The sequence below is a fragment of the Rhinolophus ferrumequinum genome, chromosome 17 (genome assembly GCF_004115265.2).
Source record: "Rhinolophus ferrumequinum isolate MPI-CBG mRhiFer1 chromosome 17, mRhiFer1_v1.p, whole genome shotgun sequence".
Lineage (NCBI taxonomy): Eukaryota > Metazoa > Chordata > Mammalia > Chiroptera > Rhinolophidae > Rhinolophus > Rhinolophus ferrumequinum.
The window spans coordinates 12267593-12288107 of NC_046300.1; the positions used below are offsets into that span (position 1 = coordinate 12267593).

Below are 20515 nucleotides of genomic sequence, written 5' to 3' on the forward strand. Positions count from 1 at the left end.
GCTTTCCAGTTAGGCCTTGACAGCAGGTAGAGCAAGTCTTTCTCTCGTTCTCACACGTGTCTTGGCTCTTCTTAGCCCTCTGCACTTCTAAACACAATGCAGAACCACCTTGCTGAATCAGATTAACTTTCATAGTAAGTTTTTAACAGAACTTCAAAGATACAGTGACTTTAGGGAAAGCTCTGAAAATATGTTCTGGTTTTAAAAATTTAAACAAAATACCCTGCTGTGGTTCTTCATGTTAAGCTTCTTGCAATACTGGCTTGGTTCTACTTGTCACGCACTGCAAACAAAGCCTAGACCTGTCACCTCACCAGGTACACAAATGCTACCTCTCCAATTCCAATTACATTTAGACCACAGTGAACTTGAGGCTTTCACCAAAAGTCCTCCCCAGATGAAGTTCATCTTCATCAAAAAGGAACTGATATACAGAGGGTGCCAAAAAAAATGTATACACATTTTAAGAAAGGAAAAAGCTGTATTGAAAATTGTAATAATATATATTGATAACAAAAGATGAATACAAGTTATATGTATATATTTTTTTGGCAACCCCGAAGTATTTATCTAATAGTCACGATCTTACCAGAAACACACAGTAAATCAGAAACAGCCCTCCCTAAGCACAAAACACTGACTCTTTTTAAAGTCCAAAACACAAGTCTTAACAGGTCTGCCGACTCCGGCCTGAGGGATGAACTAATAAGCATGTCAGACCTACCACCAGGATGGCAGGATCCCCGGCAGATAGCATGGAAGAAGGCCCATTCTGCTTCTCTGATTATGTTCAGATAAACATCGACACTTAAACCATCTTAATTATCAGTTCAAAGTGGAGTTGAAGGAATTCCCCTCTCCAAGTGAGTCACACTTATGTGAAGGAGCTTGAAGTCCAAACCCAGGTACTTAACACTTCATTATTATCTTAATGGACTGAAATCATCTGCCGCATTGGGGGTGCCTGTTTGGCTTGCAGTTTTGCTCTGTGGCCCAGACTAGACACCTTCCCAGTGAGGCGGCCTTTGGCCATTTGGCCAGGACTTCCACACCAGACGCCGGGCTGAAGGAGTCTTGGCCATAGGGGCTAAGCCCCGAGTCCTTCAGTGGGACATGGCAGAATCTCTCCTCTTACACCAGCTCAGAACCAATCACAAGGTTCAAAGCTGAAACAATTTTTGGTGCTATTTAACCCAGGGCCAAGTACTAAAGAAATCTGGCTAACATCCCATCTAGAGGTAAAGCTCTATCATTTACAACTTAAATTAGTTTACTGTGTGTTTTCCTCAGGATGACGCTCAGTTAAATAAATGTATTACCCTCACAAACCATTTAATAACAAGGAAAAAAAGGTGACACAATCGAATGAATTAAAAGTTTAATTCTGAACCATTTTTATAACCGCATTTTCTCTTGAAGCATCGTATCACAGCAGGTTACAACAACTTTGGGATAAAAGGCAACTGGTAAACTGTCCAAAACAAGGTTCCAAATAACACCTCTTACTGATTTACCCTACCCATACATATCCCAAATAAAGTTTTTGATCAAAAACATGAAATAGATCCACCTGCTTATTTTAAGCATATTAAAAAGGAAACTAATTGGACCATTTCTATTTGTCTATTTTATACAAAAAGGCTACACAATGTTACACTTTATTCAGATTACAATTAGAGTGATTATGAATTAGTGTTCTACACCATTACTCAATTCTTAAAAATTAGAAATTGCTGCAGCAGTATTCACTATAACTTAACACTACAAGACTTAAAAAACTAACAGTTACTGCAAAAAAAATTAAAGAGCTACTTCAAAGCAAGCAAAGTCAGTACCATTACAGATATTAAAAAAAAAATTTTTAACAAGCAAGGCTAGCGTTTGATAAATTCCATCTTGTGATCCATTCTTGTGCATTCTTCACTTCTTGAGTCACTCCCAAAATCCATTTGTATTGTTACTCCTCGACCAAAAAGGACCAGAACAAAAAGTTTACTTCAATTGTTCCCATAGGAAACTCAGCTTGGTTAGTGTGTCAGGCACTTTCTGAGATACCAGCCCACCCCTCGAGCCCTCTCAGCAACTCTACAGGCCAATCACAATGCAAGTTCAGACAATACAGCTGTATAAAGAGAGAAAGGCTGCTATTAATGTTTAAAACGGCAAATGTTACTCATCTGAGTATTAAGTTGCAAAAGCTGTGGCAAAAAACAAAGTTAATGACTTCCACACATTACCAGTAACAACCAGAAATCTGAGAACATTCACATGTTCTAAGACATCTCCTTTCAAAGTATGGATCTGTTTCTGTGGCAGATTTACAGAGGCCTAAACCACTCCCACCCTACCAACCAAGTCTTTCTGAAGTTCTGTAGGCAGAGTAAAAGTATTTTACCCAAACTGGCTTTTAACTTCTTACCTAAAGGATGATTTACAGGTCAGTATCAAACCAGGCCAGCTGATTGCTGTCACCTGGTGGCAGCCCATCCATGAGGTCCTGGGCGTGCCCCAGGTCTGGCAGCCCATCAACTGGATAGTCAGCACCAGGGTGGTGGCCACCCATCTCATGCTCCATCATGGGGTCCATACCCAAGGCATCTTGGCCGTATCCACCAGAGTGAAAAGAACGATAGCTGGGATCTAGGAGAGTTGGGGTGGCAACAAAATGGGGGGGCAGGGAGGGAGGAGAGAGACAGACAAAGTTAACACTGAGGTTATCAGGGGCATTCGATGGCAGCACACCTGTCAGAAAGCACTACTTTCTAAGCCTCTTCAGCCAAGTCATTACCCGATGCCAGGGCACCCGTGAGGCTACGCTAAGTTCCTCAGGAGAAAGGCAGCAGTCTACCAGTCTACCACGCAGGCATCACGAAGCCATGGGCAGCAGAGGAAGGCAGTAACCCACAAGTCTGGCAGACGGACTCTCTCTGCTGAAAAGTCCAGGTGATACCCACGAAAGTACTGAGAAAACTCAAGACACTGTTTCCACGTTTTATCTTAAGGATTGGCATTTATGTCTGCCAAGGTAAGAAGCTTATGGGTTTATAGTGGTTTAGTAATTGGGAATAACCAGTTATGATTATAAATTTCAGATGAATAGTTATAGCTGAGAGTGGTCTAAGCCATGACTGCATCTCCATTACCAAGAGCTGAGTTAGCTTGTTGAAAATCTTGGTGCTGTAAGTACGTAAATCTCCACCCCACAGCTGAGCTTGGGGACAGGAGTTGCCTATCTTCTCACTTTCTGGGTGGGTTGCAGGCACAGGTGTTAGGGCTTCTCTGACAAAAGAAAGCCAGTCCTGTCCCGCATGGCAGAGGCCCGGGCCTCAGCAGTAACATGGATTTGTCGGGTGTGACCTGGTCGTGCTCAGTGTGTGGCTCAGAATCCGTGTTCCATTAGAGACACTGCTGCTAACTCTGGAATTTAAGAGCTGCCTTTGATGGCAGCCACCACTTTCCTGCCAACACTGGTTTCCAGACAAGCAAACCAGCTCTTTTGATAAAGCTTTGAACTGTAGCTTGATCTGAAGTTAATCGAGAAATAGTAGCCACGTACCATCCTGGCGATATCCAAGGGGCTCTCCCTGGGCGCCGATATCAAGTCCAAGGTCAGCGGTCTAGATGAACGGGCACAAGGCAAAGAAAAGAAGCAGATGAAAGCTCTCAGCTTTAAGTATACTTAATACTCTCCAGTATTTTGAAAACATGTTTATTTTCAAATTACAAAAGAAACAAAGAACTCAAACATTACAGAAATACTTAGAAAATACAGACATATATCATACAGATACTTTAAACTCCACCCCTCAGAGATTAACCACTGAGACCTAGGGAACATGTCTTCCCAATGCACAAAGTATTAAAAATATTCACCAGAACATTCTTTCAGTAAATACATAGCAAGTACTTACCGTGTTTCCCCGAAAATAAGACCTAACCGGAAAATAAGCCCTAGCATGATTTTTCAGGATGACATCCCCTGAACATAAGCCCTAATGTGTCTTTTGGAGCAAGAATTAATATAAGACCTGGTCTTATTTTCGGGGAAACATGGTAATATGCACCAGGCACCATTGTAGGTAATTGATACAACAGTAAACAAAACAGGCCAAGTGTCTCCCCACCTAATAGGGTATGTTACATGAAAACAGAGTTTTAGCCTGAATAGCTGGAAAGACAAAATTGCCATTAGCAGAGATGGTGAAAATTATGACAGGAACAGGTTTGGGGAAAGGGGTGGGTTCAGACCTCAAGTCGGAACATGTTAAGATTGCTTATTAAAAACCCAACTAACACATTACTCACTGTTAGGCAATTTGCTTTTTCTTTCACCTAACAATATATAGGATCTCTTCCTATTCATTCAACAAATATAATACACTGCATGACTATATACCATAATTGAATAAACTGTCAGGGTGGTTCTAAAGTTTCAATGAACAACTCTGTACTGAGGACAAATACTGAAGACAAAATTCAGAGAAATTCAAGTGGAAAAGGAGATGAAAACTGAGCATTAAAGGAAAGTTCGATAAACTGACTCCAACTAACAGTGTTTAATATTTAATGGATTATACCTCTTTCCTTATGCCCTGTTGACAAGTATTTTAATCTGGTAACTGTTTCATTTCCCTCCCTCATGAATTCGAAGGTTCAACAGATTAACCTGTTCTCTCTGAACAGGCTGTTTAAAGCTGTCGTTCTCCCCACAGCAGTTGCTAATACAGCACCAAGAATGAACACTGAGACCAAGGACACAGCCAGCGCCACTGACCGGACACTGATGGTTCTGGGGCCTCACACACTGCCTCAAGCTCCAGCAAACTACCAAATACACGCACTCACTGCCTACCTCATTCCAAGCCATGGGCTCCGTTCTGAAGAGAGAACTGGTCAGCTCAACAGAAAGCCGTTTCTTATAATCCTGTGGTTTGTCCTCAGACATTCGGAACAGAACAGCAGCTGCGTATGTTGCTGGGAGAGGACGGGAAAAAGGCCCTTCAGGAAAAACTGAGGCTTCCCCACATGCAGCCCACCTCCCAGCTCGGGTTCCGTTTCGACTTACCCACACCTTCATTCCTCGAGTGAAGCAACTCCGTGAGAGGGGCTGTGGCTCCCTCGGCTTCAATGGCTTCTGCAGCCTCCTTATCCTGAGCCAGTTCACAGAGGACCCCTGCTGCTACTCTTTGGATATTTTCAATGGGAGAATAAAGCAGCTAAGGAGAAAACACACACCAACAACACCTGATTAAATCAAAACACAGCACGCACCCCACTCTGGTGCAAACATTCCCAATTCAGAGTGTAAGCGGCATTCGTGCGACTTGTATTAAATCATAGTCATGCCCTGCTTATTGACAGAGAGATGTTCAGAGAAATGCATCGTCAGGCGATTTCATCGCTGTGCGAACATCTCGGAATGACTTACACAAACCTGGGTGGTCCCGCCTGCTCCACACCGGGCTGTATGGCGAGCCTACCGTGCGTAGGCTACAAGCCTGTACAGCTGTTCCTGCGCCGAATACCGTGGGCAGTGGTGACACAACGTGAGTATAGGCTGTGTGCAGCAGCAGCAGCACAAGCGTGAGTCAGGTGATGTGCCGTTACGTCACAGGCGGTGGAAGCTTCCAGCTCCTATAATCTTAGGGACCACCATCGTTACGTGTGGGTAACGAAGCTTCGTTATGCAGCTCAGGACTGGACTCTCTACATTCATTTTCCAAAGTGTTGAATGCGCCAGAGCACTGGTTTCTAGTATATTTTTAGCTACAAACCCTTTCTTCAGAGTTTCTGTCGCACTAAGATTTGGAAAACCCAGGGGGTGGTTTGAGGCTTGTGCTCTGTCAGCCCAGACCAGCTGTCATCCCTCCAAAACTGAGAACCCCGAAAAGCAGAGTGTAAAGTCTCTTCCCTCTTTTTGAGGCCTCTAGTCCCAATGTTTCTCCTACCGCCCCCCAAAATGAAGGGACTTGTCATAAAATAAAATGTATCCAACATAAAGGACACTGCACGTTGAGATTCTCTCTTTCGCACTCTGGCAGGGGGCATGGGCAGTGTTGTCATTTTATAAATGACAGTAGATGAATAGTAAATGGCGCCCTTATTTTGGTCCCTGATTTCCTGAGACGCTGTTTATCGTTAAAATCCTGAAATATTACGGACACATAAAATCTAGAACACCTCACTTAAAACCAACACACCTGCACAAACAATGGAATGGTGTTGAGTCCTCTGATTACAATTCGGTTGTGAACATCCCGAGCGAGGATGTGCAGGGCTCCAGTACAACCTTCGACTATTTCTTCCATGCGGACGCCCTCCTACCAAAAGAAGCATGGTTACACATAGGGCATTCTCCTGCCTCAAGTTTTAAGCTTGGAAGACATTCTGTCCTGACTGGCAATTACTAGTTATTCACATTATACACCCCAAGTTTCCCAGAAGTTGCAGTCAGTGCAGGACGAAGGAGGATTCACTAGCAGGGCAGCACTAGGTCCACGCAGCACCCCTCCCGCCCACACGCAGTGCTGTACAGGGAAGGACAGCTTCCAGATACCTCTGAGTCCCAAAGACCTTTCTAACAGAGAGGGTACCAACAGTTCTACGTAAGAGAACGGGAAAGGAAAGATACACAAAGACGGGAAAGCAACACTCAGACTATGTCGGTGGTTTTCCTTCACATGCTCCATTTTTGTACACCTACGTACATTTGGTGAAAACGTAGCAAAATTTTATCACCAACTACTAAAATTCTACTGGGCTGCAAACAGAACATCCACTCCTCACCTCCCCCAGACTTTTCAACTGATAGCCTGTATGAGAGAAGGAGGTCAGCTTTTCCAAAATCTAAGCACTACTTGCTTTTCCTGAGTTTTTAAACCGGTTATGATTCTGCTACTTTTATAAACAACTTGATTTTTTTAAGGACACAAACACACCTTTCTTCCTAGAGAAGAGACTTAAAATAAAAGGTACCCTTTGCATTTATTAAGTCACTTCATGGACACTTGCCAATCAATACCAAAAGTAATGAATGGAGAGGGCCAACGCCCCCTAATGAGTGCATAACAAACAACTGGGGATTTCCAAAATCTGTTCTGGTAAGGTCCATCTTTGTTTTCTAAAGTAACCTACTTAAATAAGAACTCTTTGAAGGTCTGACTCTTAAATTCTGAGGATTCAGAAATGTCTTTACTTGTCATGAAGCTAGCTAGTCTTAGGACTGTAAACTTGGTATCAAAGCTTTAGGCTGAGATTATGAGTCAAGATTCCAGAAATGCTACTACTTATTCTTGACATTTATTGGTAATCTTAGGTCAGTGTAAATAGTTTAAACCACTCCTAGAAGAGATAGTAAAAGGGGTGTTAAATATTTATAGGTAAAACTCGTGTTGTGGGGAATAAGAGGCTCTGAGATCAGTCAGACTCGGATTCAGATAATGGCTCTGCTGCTTCCTAAGGAGTGAACCCTGGTATGGATTACCCACAGCAGTAAGTCACACCCCACCCTCCCTTGTAAGACTAATGATGCAAAGATGTCAAAGGAAACATCACTAGGGGCCACATTATTTCTTATTTTCTCTGCAGCCACAGAAACATGTTGGCTTTTTTAGCCATTAGCAAGCAACCCTTCAGGCAGGAAAGAGAATGGAGGGAGCCCATGATCAAAGCAGTTCAGGACCCTATGGATTTATGCATTCCTTTTGGGTGGTCAGGTGTCACTGCTAAGATTTACTCACCACAAACTGCTGCTGGGTTCCGCCCATAGATGTACGGCGCTGGGTATCCTGATGTGCACGAACCAGCAGCTGAACTAGCCGTGGGATGGCACCCTGCTCACGCAGAGGTGCATGATTTGCTGGACAAAGGGCAAGATTTCGAATCAATCCAACGGTAGCCTGTAGAGAAGAAGGAAGAATAAAGAACTGGCATACAACACAATTCCTCCTTATCAATCCCTTAGGCCTGGACAGCCATCCTTAGCTAGAGGCGGCTCATTTTCAATTTGACCATTTACCTTTATCAGAGGCCAATGGGATGGTGGGTGTAGGAGTTTAACCACAACCGGCAGTCCATAGTGGAGGCGAACGGCATTCTGGGCCATCTCTGCTTCCTGGTGTCGGCTGGTCAGATGACGAAGGGCACAGATGGCAGGCTCAGTGATGTCCTCCCTGTCACCAGCACGAAGGACAGTACGCACCAGCGCCTCTATACCACCGACTTGGCACACCATCATCTTGTTCTTATAATTATTGCAAGTGAGATTAGACAGAATTCCGGCTGCACAGGTGACCACGTTGATATCATCTGAGCCCAGCAGCTGAACAAGGGTCCCAAGCAGACCTTCCATCCCTTCCTACGGAAATAAAAGCAGATGCTCAGGACATATTCATCTCGACTCTATCGCCAAGGCATCGGTTTACTCCGAATTTACCTGTTTAGTTGCAGCATCTGAAAGATTCCTAAGAGTCCAAAGACAGTTCTGAACGAGACGCTGACTTGGATCTGTCAGGTGAAGTCCTAACGCTTGCATTCCACCTGGAATATTAAAAAAGATCAAAGGCAACGGCCATTAGTTAACCATTCCTATCAGCACGGTCTTCTGTCTTCGAGGGTCTCTCCTTATTGCCAAAGCTTATCTCCTCCATCTAAGTCCTTTATTTCCTTTTATTTTCTAGCATGTTCCTCACTTTCCCTTTTCTAGTTCATCTCAACTAGTGACCACTTCTGTCAAGTATCTATTATTCCTTCGCTATATGGAAAAAGCCATCATTATTTCAACTGTCCCCCTATAGGTAATATTCCTATTACTTTTTAATTACCTTCATCTATTCAATCGTTTCAAAAAGAAATATTTAATACCAGGCCCTATTTTGAGGTAGAGCTATACCAGTGAGCAAAATACTCTAAAATCCCTACCCTCATAGAGCGCGTGGTCTAGCTGGAGACAGACAATAGACAAATATACAATTAATAAGTAGATAGTGTGTCAGCGGGTGTTAAGTGCTACAGGGAAAAGTAACACAACAAAGGAAGGGCTACAGTTCTAAGTAGGGTGACGAGGGCACCTCAGCATGCAGGGGCCATCTGAGCAGAGACCTGAAGGAGCCATGTAAACTCCTGGGGTAAGAACAATCCAAAAAGAATGCACTGGAACCCCCACTGCCAGGGACTGGATGAAAGGCAGTGACTCTAAAACACGTGTTCCACAGGCTCACAACCTTCCATCACGTCGGACCCTAGAGAAGGGCACACACACTGGCAGGCGTCCAAATGGAAGCTCAATTCCCCGCTTAACTTCCCCCATCTCTCTCCTACTGCAATCACTTCTGAACGTACGCAGAGAGAGACACTTTCCCTTGTCTCCATGTTCATTTTTTTCTGGTTTTATTTCCACAAATTAGGTTAGATGTACTTGCTGTAATTCTCATGGCACCCTGTACGCTTCCTTCAGAGTATTTATCACAGCGGTAATTACATCAACCTCCCCTACGAGACAATCACCATCCCTATCTGGCTCCTTTCTCACAGCGGCTCCTGCTAATTAGAGTGACCCACACGTGGCTGACAGTCAGTGTCTGTTAAGTGCCTCGATGCCCCCTACCTTCTCGTCCCCGAGACGTCATCCCCTCCTCTGCTGTAACTACTCTAAGACAGTGGAGCCGCACTCCAGAGGCCATGAGAACAGCCTGTACAGACTGAAAACACACACGTTACGATCGGCAGCTCCAGGGTCAAAGCCCCACACAGACGACTTCGAGGCACCTCCCGCCCCGCTTCCTGAGGCCCGGACCCCCCCACCCCCCTCGAGCTCTAGCCCAGACCGCCCCTGCACTCACTCCGGGCCCATACATTTCCAGCTACCTACTGGCCATTCAGTCACTTTGAATGTGTCAGCCTCTTAAACTAATGTGTCCCCCACGTTGAACAATCCACTCTGCAGTGCCGTTATCTTCATGGTAGCAACGCCGAGTAGTTGCACCTTCAGCCCCTCCACGATCACACTCTATGGATTCTTTTGGAAGTCTCAAACATTCACGACTACTTTTAATACCAAACCGATTAATTCCTAGAAGCCTGTTGACACAGCTCAGCGGCCTGGCCCGCCAGCCTATGATCATTCAAACTGTCATACAAGGTAGTATTAATATTCCCGACACCCCACTGTGATGCTCTGCCACCGCTTAACCATCAATAGCTTCTCATTAACTGTAAGAGAAAAGCTCAATTCTTTAGCATAAGCTTAAGGAGCCCTTTAGGATACGGATCCCACTTAGCATTCCAAACTGACCTACACATTCTACACCTGTGGTTCCAAAGCTGGAGCAAAGCACAAACAAACACCTGACGGGCTGAGAAAGTGCTGCACGATAGGACCTGACCGTGCCTCGCTCATCAGCCTCACGCCCGCGTTCAGCGCAGGCCTCCCTGCGTTCTGCTTAGACGGACTCTCCTCACTCAGCACCCAGCACTCAACCACCTCCCTCCGACCGTCGACACACAGCACGTGCTCCCCCACTGCCCGCTTTGCGTGCAGACACTCGCTGCCTTCTCACCCTGCAACCCCATTTAGCACCCCCTTCTCCGGGAAGCCCCTTCTCCCTGCCCCGACCCGTTCATTCTGTGTCACTACTTGCTGTTTGTTTCTCTCACAACACATTCCAATTTGTAGTAACCCATCTCTTTGCATATTTCTATCCGCCTCACTAGACAGTAAGAATAAATACTGGGACCATACTTGTTTTGTTACCCAATGCACATCATGTGCTTATTACTATAGTGCTTGAAAAACAGGTGCTGCTGAGTATTTTCAGAATAAAGAACAGAATAACCAGGGAAAATTCCTAAAATGCAGATTCCTAGGCCTCCAGACCCATACATTTTCAGCTACCTGCTGACCTTCTTAAACATTCCAGGGATTCTGATTAAATAAATCTGAAACTGTTTTTTGCAAGCACTCCAGGTATTACTGGACTAGCTGGCAGAATTTACATCCCCTCGTTCTATCTGAACTCAGCCATACTTGTTGATCCCCAAGCCTATTGTTCCACTGCCAGCAGCTATCCTGGGCGACCATAATACCCCTCTGTCGTATACGTTCTCAAGTAAAATTATTCTCAACAAGTGGGAAAAAATAGGTGTTAACACCCTATACTTCCGATATTTTCTATTAAATGCTTCTCTAGTTTTCCTCTTCCAGTTTTGCTTTGAAGCTTGGTTTGAGAGTCCAGGTAGATGTTGCTCGGTTGGTTATGGGAGGGAAAAGGGTGAAGAGTAACTGTATCTTCTGGACAGAAAACCAAGAGGCCCTGCCTGGTACAGACCTTCTATTCCTTTCCTCTGCCACCAACATGCACAAGATGCAAGTTGCTTCACTGAAAATACTTAAAGGGGACAGAAGAGAATTGTTTTTCGTGTTAGACCACTTGTTCACTAAGAATACAGAACAGCAGTGCAGATCACTTCTCATGAGCACCCACTAACAAATCAAGGGAGTCGCTTTGCTGCATACAACTATACTTTACCAGAATATGTTGTAACTTAATTTCTCCTATATATTCACAGGTCTATTGGCAAAGCAAATCTTAGGTCTGGCCAAAACCAAAATTAAAAACAAATTTTATCAAGCCAAGTATTAGCTGTCCTTTTTGATGGTTAATGAGAACTCTGCCTAAACTACACTTAAATAGCACCAGTGCAGGTGTCATATAGAATATATACTCTGAATGTGATCTTGGCTACCAACTGAATAGGACCACCTACTTGCAGCCCATTAAGGTCTAGTTCTACTACTTTTCCTAAGAAACTGCAGACGCTGCGCACACGCACACTTACCCGCCTCTACAATAGCCGGCTTATTGCTGGAGCAGACCGACAGCACCTTCAGCACTCTGCTCGTGGTCCACAGCAGTTTCTCGTAAGTGTAGGTCCTCATTATGTTCACTAAAGCTTGAGGTCCCCCACTCGCCAGAATGATCAGCTGGAAAGACACGTATATATTGTTAGTTGTGGGATCTGCATCAAACGCCTGAGAAAAGCCGCACTGTATTACCAACCTATTTTATTACACAAACATTTCAGCCAGCTTGCCACTGACTTAAATGTATTCCTGGACCCCACTACGCAGACCCTCATATTGGGGCCCTATTTAACCTCTCCTTCTACAGCATCCCACTCAAATTCAGGCATCCATGTCCTGCCAAGAATATATCAACTCTGGCCCAATTGTCTTCTCCCCACACTGATCATAACAAAAGGGGAAAAAAAAGTAGAAACATTGGTATGCAATACGCAGATATATAAAAGTTTTATCAAAGCTGATTCGTTGAAAATTTAAACCAGAATGGGCACTTAAAACTCCTAATGATCTGGCTCTTTGCTTTTCCAAATCCTATTTACCTGACAAAGAGATACCACACCATAAAAGAATCATTCACTTGTGCCCTTTACTTCCCTGCTTACCCCCACTTCCCAACTCTACCCTAATTTTCTAAAAACAAATCTTATCACTTCATGCTTCTGCTGAGCATGATTTGACTGCCTCACACTGCTCTTTTAACGTGGTCTACAAAGCCCTGTAGGATCTGTCCTGTCTATCTCAGTAGTCTCAGCTCAAATCTATCTTCTTCCTACACTCTGTATTTCTTGAACTTGTAAAACTCGCCATGGTCATCCCCTCAAGATGCCATTTCCTCTGCATGACTTCACCTACTCAATCTTTTCTCATCCTTGAGAGCTGAATTCAACTATCACTTCCTTCAAGAGTCTCCCTGAACCCTCAAAATAGGTCTGGTTCACTTACGTGCTCTCACAGCCCCTCTACTTCCCCCAACACATAAATAGTCATTTCGGTATCTTATCTCCCACCTAGATCGAAAGCTTTAAGAGAAGCTTGCCTGTTATATTCCTATTGCCTAGCACAGTGCTTTACACACATTCAAATATTTAAAGGAACAGAGATGTCTAACTTTTTTAGGATACATGCAGAGGGTGAGGCATACAATGAATTTGCAAGTCCACAGAGGGACGTGACACTGGGGGTCTCCAAAGCTTCCTGACAAGCACATTCAGAACAATTATTTTACCTTGCTTTCTTGATTGCCGTAAGCTAAAATCTGAAGGCAGTCTGTTGTAATAGCCAAGAATTTAACATTTGTTTTATTGAGCAAGGCAACCATTTTCTGCAGCCCGCCAGCCAAACGCACTGCCATTTTAGCTCCTTCTTGATGCAATAAAAGGTTGTGGAGAGTTGTAATGGCATAAAACAATACGGAATCCACCGGTGAACTGGGAAGAAGAAAAGAGCCTCATGAGAACTGCTGTGACTGCACGCTTCTCCTTCTGAGCTGCGAGCATTCCGACCAGGGTCTCTTACCCAAGCATCTTCACCAGGGCAGGAATGCCCCCAGACTTAAAGATGGCCAGCAAGCCCTCACGATGGTGGGACAGATTGTGCAAGGTCCCAGCAGTACAGCGAGCTGTTTCCACATCATTTGTATTCTGCATGGTACGTACAATAGCAGACACCATCTGAGGGGAACGCATGATGGCGTGTCTGGAAGCTTCCTTTTTAGAAAGTTGATGGACCATAACTGCAGCCTTATTAACCACCACCTATAATGTACAGGAATTAAGAGACGTAAGTTTCACATGCTGACATCAGGCTGACATTTTGAGACACCTTCCTTGCGAGTTTCCTGCAAAGCAGATGAGAAAGCTGGCCGTGTCGTTACTAACCTGGTCCTCGTCATTTAGCAGCTTGGTCAGTTCAGGGATTGCACGTGTGGCAAGTTCTGCATCATCTTGATAGTTAATCAAATTGACAACTGCATGTTTTAGCATCTGTGATGGTTCAGCCAAACGCTGGACATTAGTGGGATGAGCGGCATCAAACTGTGTAGACGGGATCTGCATGCCCTCATCTAGTGTCTCAGGGAACATAGCCGCGCGTACCCTCTGAGCTCGAGTCATCGCGTACTGCCCATCAATGTCTGGAAAAGGGAAATTCAATGATCACTATCCACAGTTTAGCATTCACCCGAATATCTGCTGTCCTAAATGGTGAAGGTGGCACTGCCGTCACTCCCTTTCCATTACCACAGCATTTTATTTCAGCTGTTACACACTAATTCGCAAACCCACATCCTGGTTTTCAGTAAGGCAGTACTCTTACCAGCCACTTGCTCTTGAGTGAAGGACTGCGAAAACCCCTGTTCCCATTCGTACAGGACTTGCTGGGTGGTATCCACGTCCTCTTCCTCAGGATTGCCTTTACCACTCAGAGAAGGCGCTGTGGTGGTGGCACCAGAATGGATTCCAGAGTCCAGGTAAGACTGCTGCTGCCAATGACTAACAGCTGCTTTTCTGTCTGGCTCCATGGCCATGTCCAGCTCCATCAAATCAGCTATAAAAATCAAAAGCATCAGCATTACTACCACAAGAAATGTTATCTTAGTTTTAAAAAAAAAATGTGTAATAAGACCCATTGAAATATTCTTAGAAATAAAGTTAAATCTGAAAGACAGCCAAATAACAGAATCATAGCCAGGATTAGCTCGGCGATGAGATACCTACTCTCAGAGAACCACCTAACAGTTACTCACTGAATCAGTGGAAGAATGGTATTGCATCCAGGCTCCAGAAGCAGTCATCCAGACTACATTCCTGCTGGTGGCTTGTTTGTTATTTCACCAAGCCATTAGGAGGAGTGAGCAGAAAATGGAGCAAAAGGTAGCCTGATAAGTAAGCAGGGAGAGAGGAAAGCAAGGGGGATCTGAGCCAGACTGGGTGAATGGCAATGCAACAGAGCCCCAATTCAGTAACTGAAGACACAAACCTTGGGTTGCCATTGTCCACGCAGAATTTTCGAAGACCGCTGAATGGTGTACTTCAGATACCCTAAAAGAGTTAATCGAAACTAATTAGGATTTAAAATTAGTTTGATTTTACTACTCGTAAGTCACTAGGATGGCCTGCTAAACGTCATGGACGATATCCACAAAAAGCGCCACATCCTTTTACCATGTGATACAGTGAAACACAGATCTCATGGTCTCCTCTACTCTTCAACCACGGCGGAACTTCTAAGTGAAAACTCCTCTTTAACAAGCACCTCTTTTTAGTATAAATATAAATTACAGATGAATCAAGATGTCAAAAAGCATAATTATTTAAGATGACAAAGAAAGCATAAAAGCTCTAATAATGAAAGCCTGGGGGGCGGGGGACACAAACTATTCAAAAGCCAACTCCTCCTTAAGTTCCAAAAGGCCTCTCCCGTCTTAACTTCTCTCACTGGAAAATCACAGATTTTCCTTGGACAGCAGAGGTCCAATGGGATTTAAAAAACACCAAGTTTTCATTAAATGGATCAACTGTTTTCTGATATAATACGATGCCATCTAAAATACCTTCAATAAAGTAGATTTTGGTGACTAGATCAGAACAATAGATTTTATTTTATTTTTTACTAGAACATTAGTTTTCAAATGAAAAGTTTGCAACACAAATTAGAAGCATTTTTTTAGTAAAATTTTTCTAAGTTCACATTTATAGCAATGATTTATTATAAATGCAAGTATTACTGATTGGAATGCTGTTTTGATCAATATAAAATTTCATCATTCATATATACAAAAATCTTAGTATTTATGTCTGCATTTTCGCTTTATTGTGTCATATTCAGGAAAACACTGAAATCACACACAGGAAACTATTTGCAAATAAGAATATTTAAAGGGCTCATAGCCTCTAAGTATTTCTAACAAAATTTCCTTTATAATAAAGTCTGCCCTAAACAAGTTCATCTTATACTACAAATTAACATACTGGGTATTTACCAATGTATAAAGATATGAACTAAGATATTTAAGTGCAGTTTCTATCAATGCACAAAGGAGCTTAATTATGTTTAATGAAATTGGAAACTGCACTCTGAAGTGCTATTTTCTCTATGTAAAGGAAGTATGTATTGATTAGCCCTAAAATTGCTCTTCCAACATTACATTTTTACAGCCATGAAAGCTGACAAGAGGTGTGAATACGATTGTTTCAGTCTCCACAGTACAATCCATGATTTATATACAAGGCAAAATGAAGGACAGAAAATAGTAAAGGTGATTCCTGTCAACAAGGACCTTGTATTTTAAAATCCAGTTGACTCCTGAACCACGTGTGCGTGGGGAGTTAGGGTGATGATTCCCGTGCAGCAGAAAACCCACATGTAACTTAAGTCAGCCCTCCACATATGCAGATTCCCAACTGCCATTTGACCCTTGGACAAACGTGGGTTTGAAAGGTGAAGGTCAACTAAGAAGTCCGAGTATTAGTGGACTCGTGCAGTTCAAATCCACATCGTTCAAAGGTCAACTGTAATTTACTCAGCAGGATTACGTGTTTAATGTTTTGATTCAATAGGACTGGAGTGGGGCACAGAAACCAGCATTTTTAATGAACACTCACTCTAGGATGCAGCGAATGATCTGCTGACTACACTCTGAGAAAATACTATGCTGGAAGGTACCCAAGTTCTCTGTCCACCGACGCTGTGTTTTAGCTCCTCTACCTTTTGACTATCTCTGTGACTGGCTATTTAACCACTTTTCCACCTCTCTGGAAAATGGGTTTCCCACTCCAGTTCCCAATATATTTCTGGGAAAGAAGGCTTTCTAGTCTGAGCTCCTTTGGCCAATGCCACAGGGCTCAGAACACCAATTAGTCACTTTTACAGGCTGTGCCGCTGTTTCAGAAGCCCTTTGATATATCTGGCTTCAAGGAAAAAATATTTATAGTATTGTTTCCTTGTTGGCGATGCAAAGGCAAACCATTTTAGCTACAATACTGGGTCGAATCTGTTTATGTGGGCTGACCTGGTAACTGGACCATGATTTATAACAATTTTATGAAAAAGAACAAGTTCATGGTCCAAACTTACAATATCTATTTATATGGTGGTGACTTCTCAATACTGGTATTTTTTTACACTTTAAAATTTAAGTAACATACATAAAAATTATTTTTGCTCTTTACTGCAACCCTACTGAGGTGAGGGAGGGTAAGTGTCAATCAGCAGGGAAGTAAAAAGTAGGAGTGAAAAGGGAGCCCTACATAACCAATAGTACATACCAACACACCCCTACACTGCTCTGCTGGCAAATACAAATTGACCAATAATCGGAGAATTACTCAATGAAGAAACTGAATATACCTTCCAGAGAACGTGGACGGAATCCTGCCCGCAGCCTTCCTCCCCCTCCTTCTGGGCAGAGCTTCCAGCCCAGGGGCGGGCTCCCCTCCACGGCACCCTCCCAATCATAGGGCCCAATGCGCTCCCCATCAACCCAGGCTTACCAAACACTTCAGAAAAACCTTGGACATCAAAGGAAAAAGTTCAGAACATAAAAATAGGAGTGGGGGGGGGAAAGAAGCAGAATGTTTTGATTTATTACATTCATGAAGATCGGAGAGAATAAATAAAAATATAAGAGTTCAATACATAAGCTAGGAAAATCTCCTAGAGCATAAAGGAGAAAGACACACAAAATACAAAAGAGAAGAAAAAATAGGATCGATCCTAGGAATCAAAGCTCCAAGTATTGCGCATTTGAGAAGAATTATAGGAAACAAAAATGGGAAAAGCCTAAAAAGTATCAATCAAATTGGGGGGAAGGGGGCGGACTTAAAAACTATGAAGTACAAAATGTTCCCAGATGCCAAGTGATCATTTACTATGGACTACAATAGAATGTTCTGTGCTCTGCCAGCTTTATCACCACCAAGTTGTGCTTTGACAGAGAGGGTATCAGGATGGCTAATTTATCCAGTCTAACGAGGGAGTGGACACAAGCATCCTTTATTTTTTCCTTCTGCTACTTAAACATATATTCTTTCCAATTGTGTATTTTATAAACAATACCTCATAGTTCATCATCCTCTTTCTGATTTAAACTCTATAAAGGTTTAGATATTTTTAAAGTTTATTGGGGTGACAATTGTTAGTAAAGTTACATAGATTTCAGGCGTACAATTCTGTATTACATCATCTATATATCACACTGTGTGTTTGCCACCCAGAGTCAGTTCTCCTTCCATCACCATATATTTGATCCCCTTTACCCTCATCTACCACCCCCTCCCCCCTTACCCTCTGGTAACCACTAAACTATTGTCTGTGTCTATCAGTTTTTGTTTCTTTGTCTTGTTCCTTTGTTGCTTTCAGTTTTATATCCCACATATCAACGAAGTCATATGACTCGACTTTTTCTGTCTGGCTTATTTCGCTTAGCATTATAATCTCGAGATCCATCCATGTTGTCGCAAATGGTGCTATTTCATCTTTTCTTACGGCAGAGTAGTATTCCATTGTGTATATATGCCACAACTTCTTTCTCCATTCATCTATCGAAGGACACTTTGGTTGTTTCCATGTCTTGGCCACTGTAAATAAAGCTGCAATGAACTGGAGCACATATGTCTTTATGGATAAATGTTTTCAGGTTTTTTGGGTAGATACCCCCGAGAGGGATTGCTGGGTCATATGGTAATTCTATTCTTAATTTGAGGAACCTCCACACTGCCTTCCATGGCGGCTGCACCAGTCTGCATTCCCACCAACAGTGTATGAGGATTCCTTTTTCTCCACAGCCTTTCCAACACTTGTTACTATTTGTCTTGTTGATGATAGCCATTTTAACCAGGGTGAACTGATATCTCATTGTGGGGTTTTATTTGCATTTCTCTGATGATTAGTGATGTTGAGCATTTTTTCATATGTCTATTTGAATTTGTATGTCCTCTTCGGAGAAATGTCTCTTCAGGTCCTCTGCCCATTTTTCAGTTGGGTTGTTTGGTGTTTTTTTTTGTTGAGTTCCTTATATATTGTGGATATTAGCCCCTTATCGGAGGTGTTGTTTGCAAAAATCTTCTCCCATTCGGTTGGTTGCCTCTTTATTTTGTCAATGGTTTCTTTTGCTGTGCAGAAGCTTTTTAGTTTGATATAGTCCCATTCATTTATTTTATATTTTAGCTTTTACTTCCATTGCCTTTGGTTTAAATTTCTAAGTAGTAAGTTCATCCTGAACTATCATACCTTATTCAAAGTATTACTATGAGTAATTTTTTTCTTCAGCTTTTCTAATAGGACTATTTAAGCAAGCTAGGTTTGTCTCTTTTTCTTATTGTGCAAATTTTCAAATATGCACAAAAGCAGACACCTGTGTAATGAACACCCACACCACCTATACTTAACAACTGCTAATATTCTACCATATTTGTGCCTTCCTACAGGATGATTTTAAAGCAAACTATGTACATGAGTACCTTATGTGGTAAGGCTATTTTCTTACCACAACATCATAAAAGATTAGCATTACGAACTGATAATTTCCCAATGAGTGCTGGAGCTTCTACTTCACCTTCTGTATTTTAAGTGGCCTCTGTCAAAGTCTATGCGATAATTCTTGACACAATATAGATTTCATACTTAAGTTACTTCTCTAGTTCCCATCAGGACAAAATTATCTTAATTACCTTCGATTTCAAAAAGTCTAAGTATTACTAACAAAGTAACTTTGCTATATAAAAATAAAGCAGATCTATCATGAAACCAGTTTTATACTTGCAGTTCATGCTAACAATTCACTTTTCCAATAATCTGTACTAGAACCTAAGCCAACTATTTATCCTGTGTTAAAGTGAAAATATATAACTATTTCAGGAGCATAATATATTTTTGATATATCCTCAGGGATTAAAAAAAGTTCTTAGTAAAATTTATTTTGTAAATCTAAAAACACATACATATGCAGTTTTATTAACTGTCACTACTAATACCCTGCCATTTAAAAAATTAATATGGTCTCCTCAAATTTTCCCGTTTTAGACTTTTCATTCAACACTAAAACTTTTAACTCATAACTCACTCTAGTTTCTTTCTGCTTTTATTCCTCAGTTGTGTATGTGTTCTGAAAGGACTGGCCAATAAAAATCACACATCTAATGACTCTTGTTCCTCCAAAACACCTAACATCAGTGCCCTTGGTATGTGTTATCTTTAAATAGGCAGGTGCAAAAATGGCTATTAGAAACGTGAACTGTAGGTGGCTAGGAAAAATTAGGATGTTCCCTAAATGATCTCTATTTCGTTTTATTCTCTTCTCTACCCCATCCATAAAGTAAAATATATACTTAGTATAAAATTTTTCTTTGTGGTTCCCATAAAGATATGCAGTTAATGACATTTGACATATTATATTCAACTTACTGTTAGGAATTCCTTTCACATAAAAGTCAATTCCTTGTGTTGTGGACCCTCATAAAATCCTTATAAAATATAATCATCTGTATAGTGTTACTATATTTGTATACTGTAATTTAACTATACATCTTCTTGAATATTTAGTTTTTCCTTCCCCAGTTAGTTATTCAAACAATGGTGAACATCTTTGCATATAAATAATTCTCTTAATTTCTCCCATCTTCAACTACTGAGATTAAAGAGCACAAACTTTTCAGGCCT

The 20515-nt window shown here is 42.2% G+C and overlaps 1 protein-coding gene across 2 annotated transcripts in view; it reads right to left on the reverse strand.

Moving 5' to 3' along the window:
- Nucleotides 1-1370: 1370 nt before the first annotated feature.
- Nucleotides 1371-20515, reverse strand: part of CTNNB1 (catenin beta 1) — a 39520-nt gene continuing 20375 nt past the window's right edge. Inside the window, exons 2-16 of one of the 2 annotated variants that reach the window (XM_033132034.1) lie at nucleotides 14837-14898; nucleotides 14174-14404; nucleotides 13738-13991; nucleotides 13376-13614; nucleotides 13086-13287; nucleotides 11836-11980; nucleotides 8435-8538; nucleotides 8018-8356; nucleotides 7740-7898; nucleotides 6201-6320; nucleotides 5066-5216; nucleotides 4853-4974; nucleotides 3557-3617; nucleotides 2420-2640; nucleotides 1371-1963 (exon numbers count right to left, since the gene is read on the reverse strand). In XM_033132034.1, coding sequence (XP_032987925.1) covers nucleotides 2432-2640; nucleotides 3557-3617; nucleotides 4853-4974; nucleotides 5066-5216; nucleotides 6201-6320; nucleotides 7740-7898; nucleotides 8018-8356; nucleotides 8435-8538; nucleotides 11836-11980; nucleotides 13086-13287; nucleotides 13376-13614; nucleotides 13738-13991; nucleotides 14174-14404; nucleotides 14837-14849 — 2349 coding nt within the window. In that variant the 5' untranslated portion in view covers nucleotides 14850-14898 and the 3' untranslated portion in view covers nucleotides 1371-1963; nucleotides 2420-2431. Of the gene's footprint in view, nucleotides 2123-2419; nucleotides 2641-3556; nucleotides 3618-4852; nucleotides 4975-5065; nucleotides 5217-6200; nucleotides 6321-7739; nucleotides 7899-8017; nucleotides 8357-8434; nucleotides 8539-11835; nucleotides 11981-13085; nucleotides 13288-13375; nucleotides 13615-13737; nucleotides 13992-14173; nucleotides 14405-14836; nucleotides 14899-20515 lie in introns of both variants that reach the window. The other variant, XM_033132033.1, reaches the window with a different exon arrangement.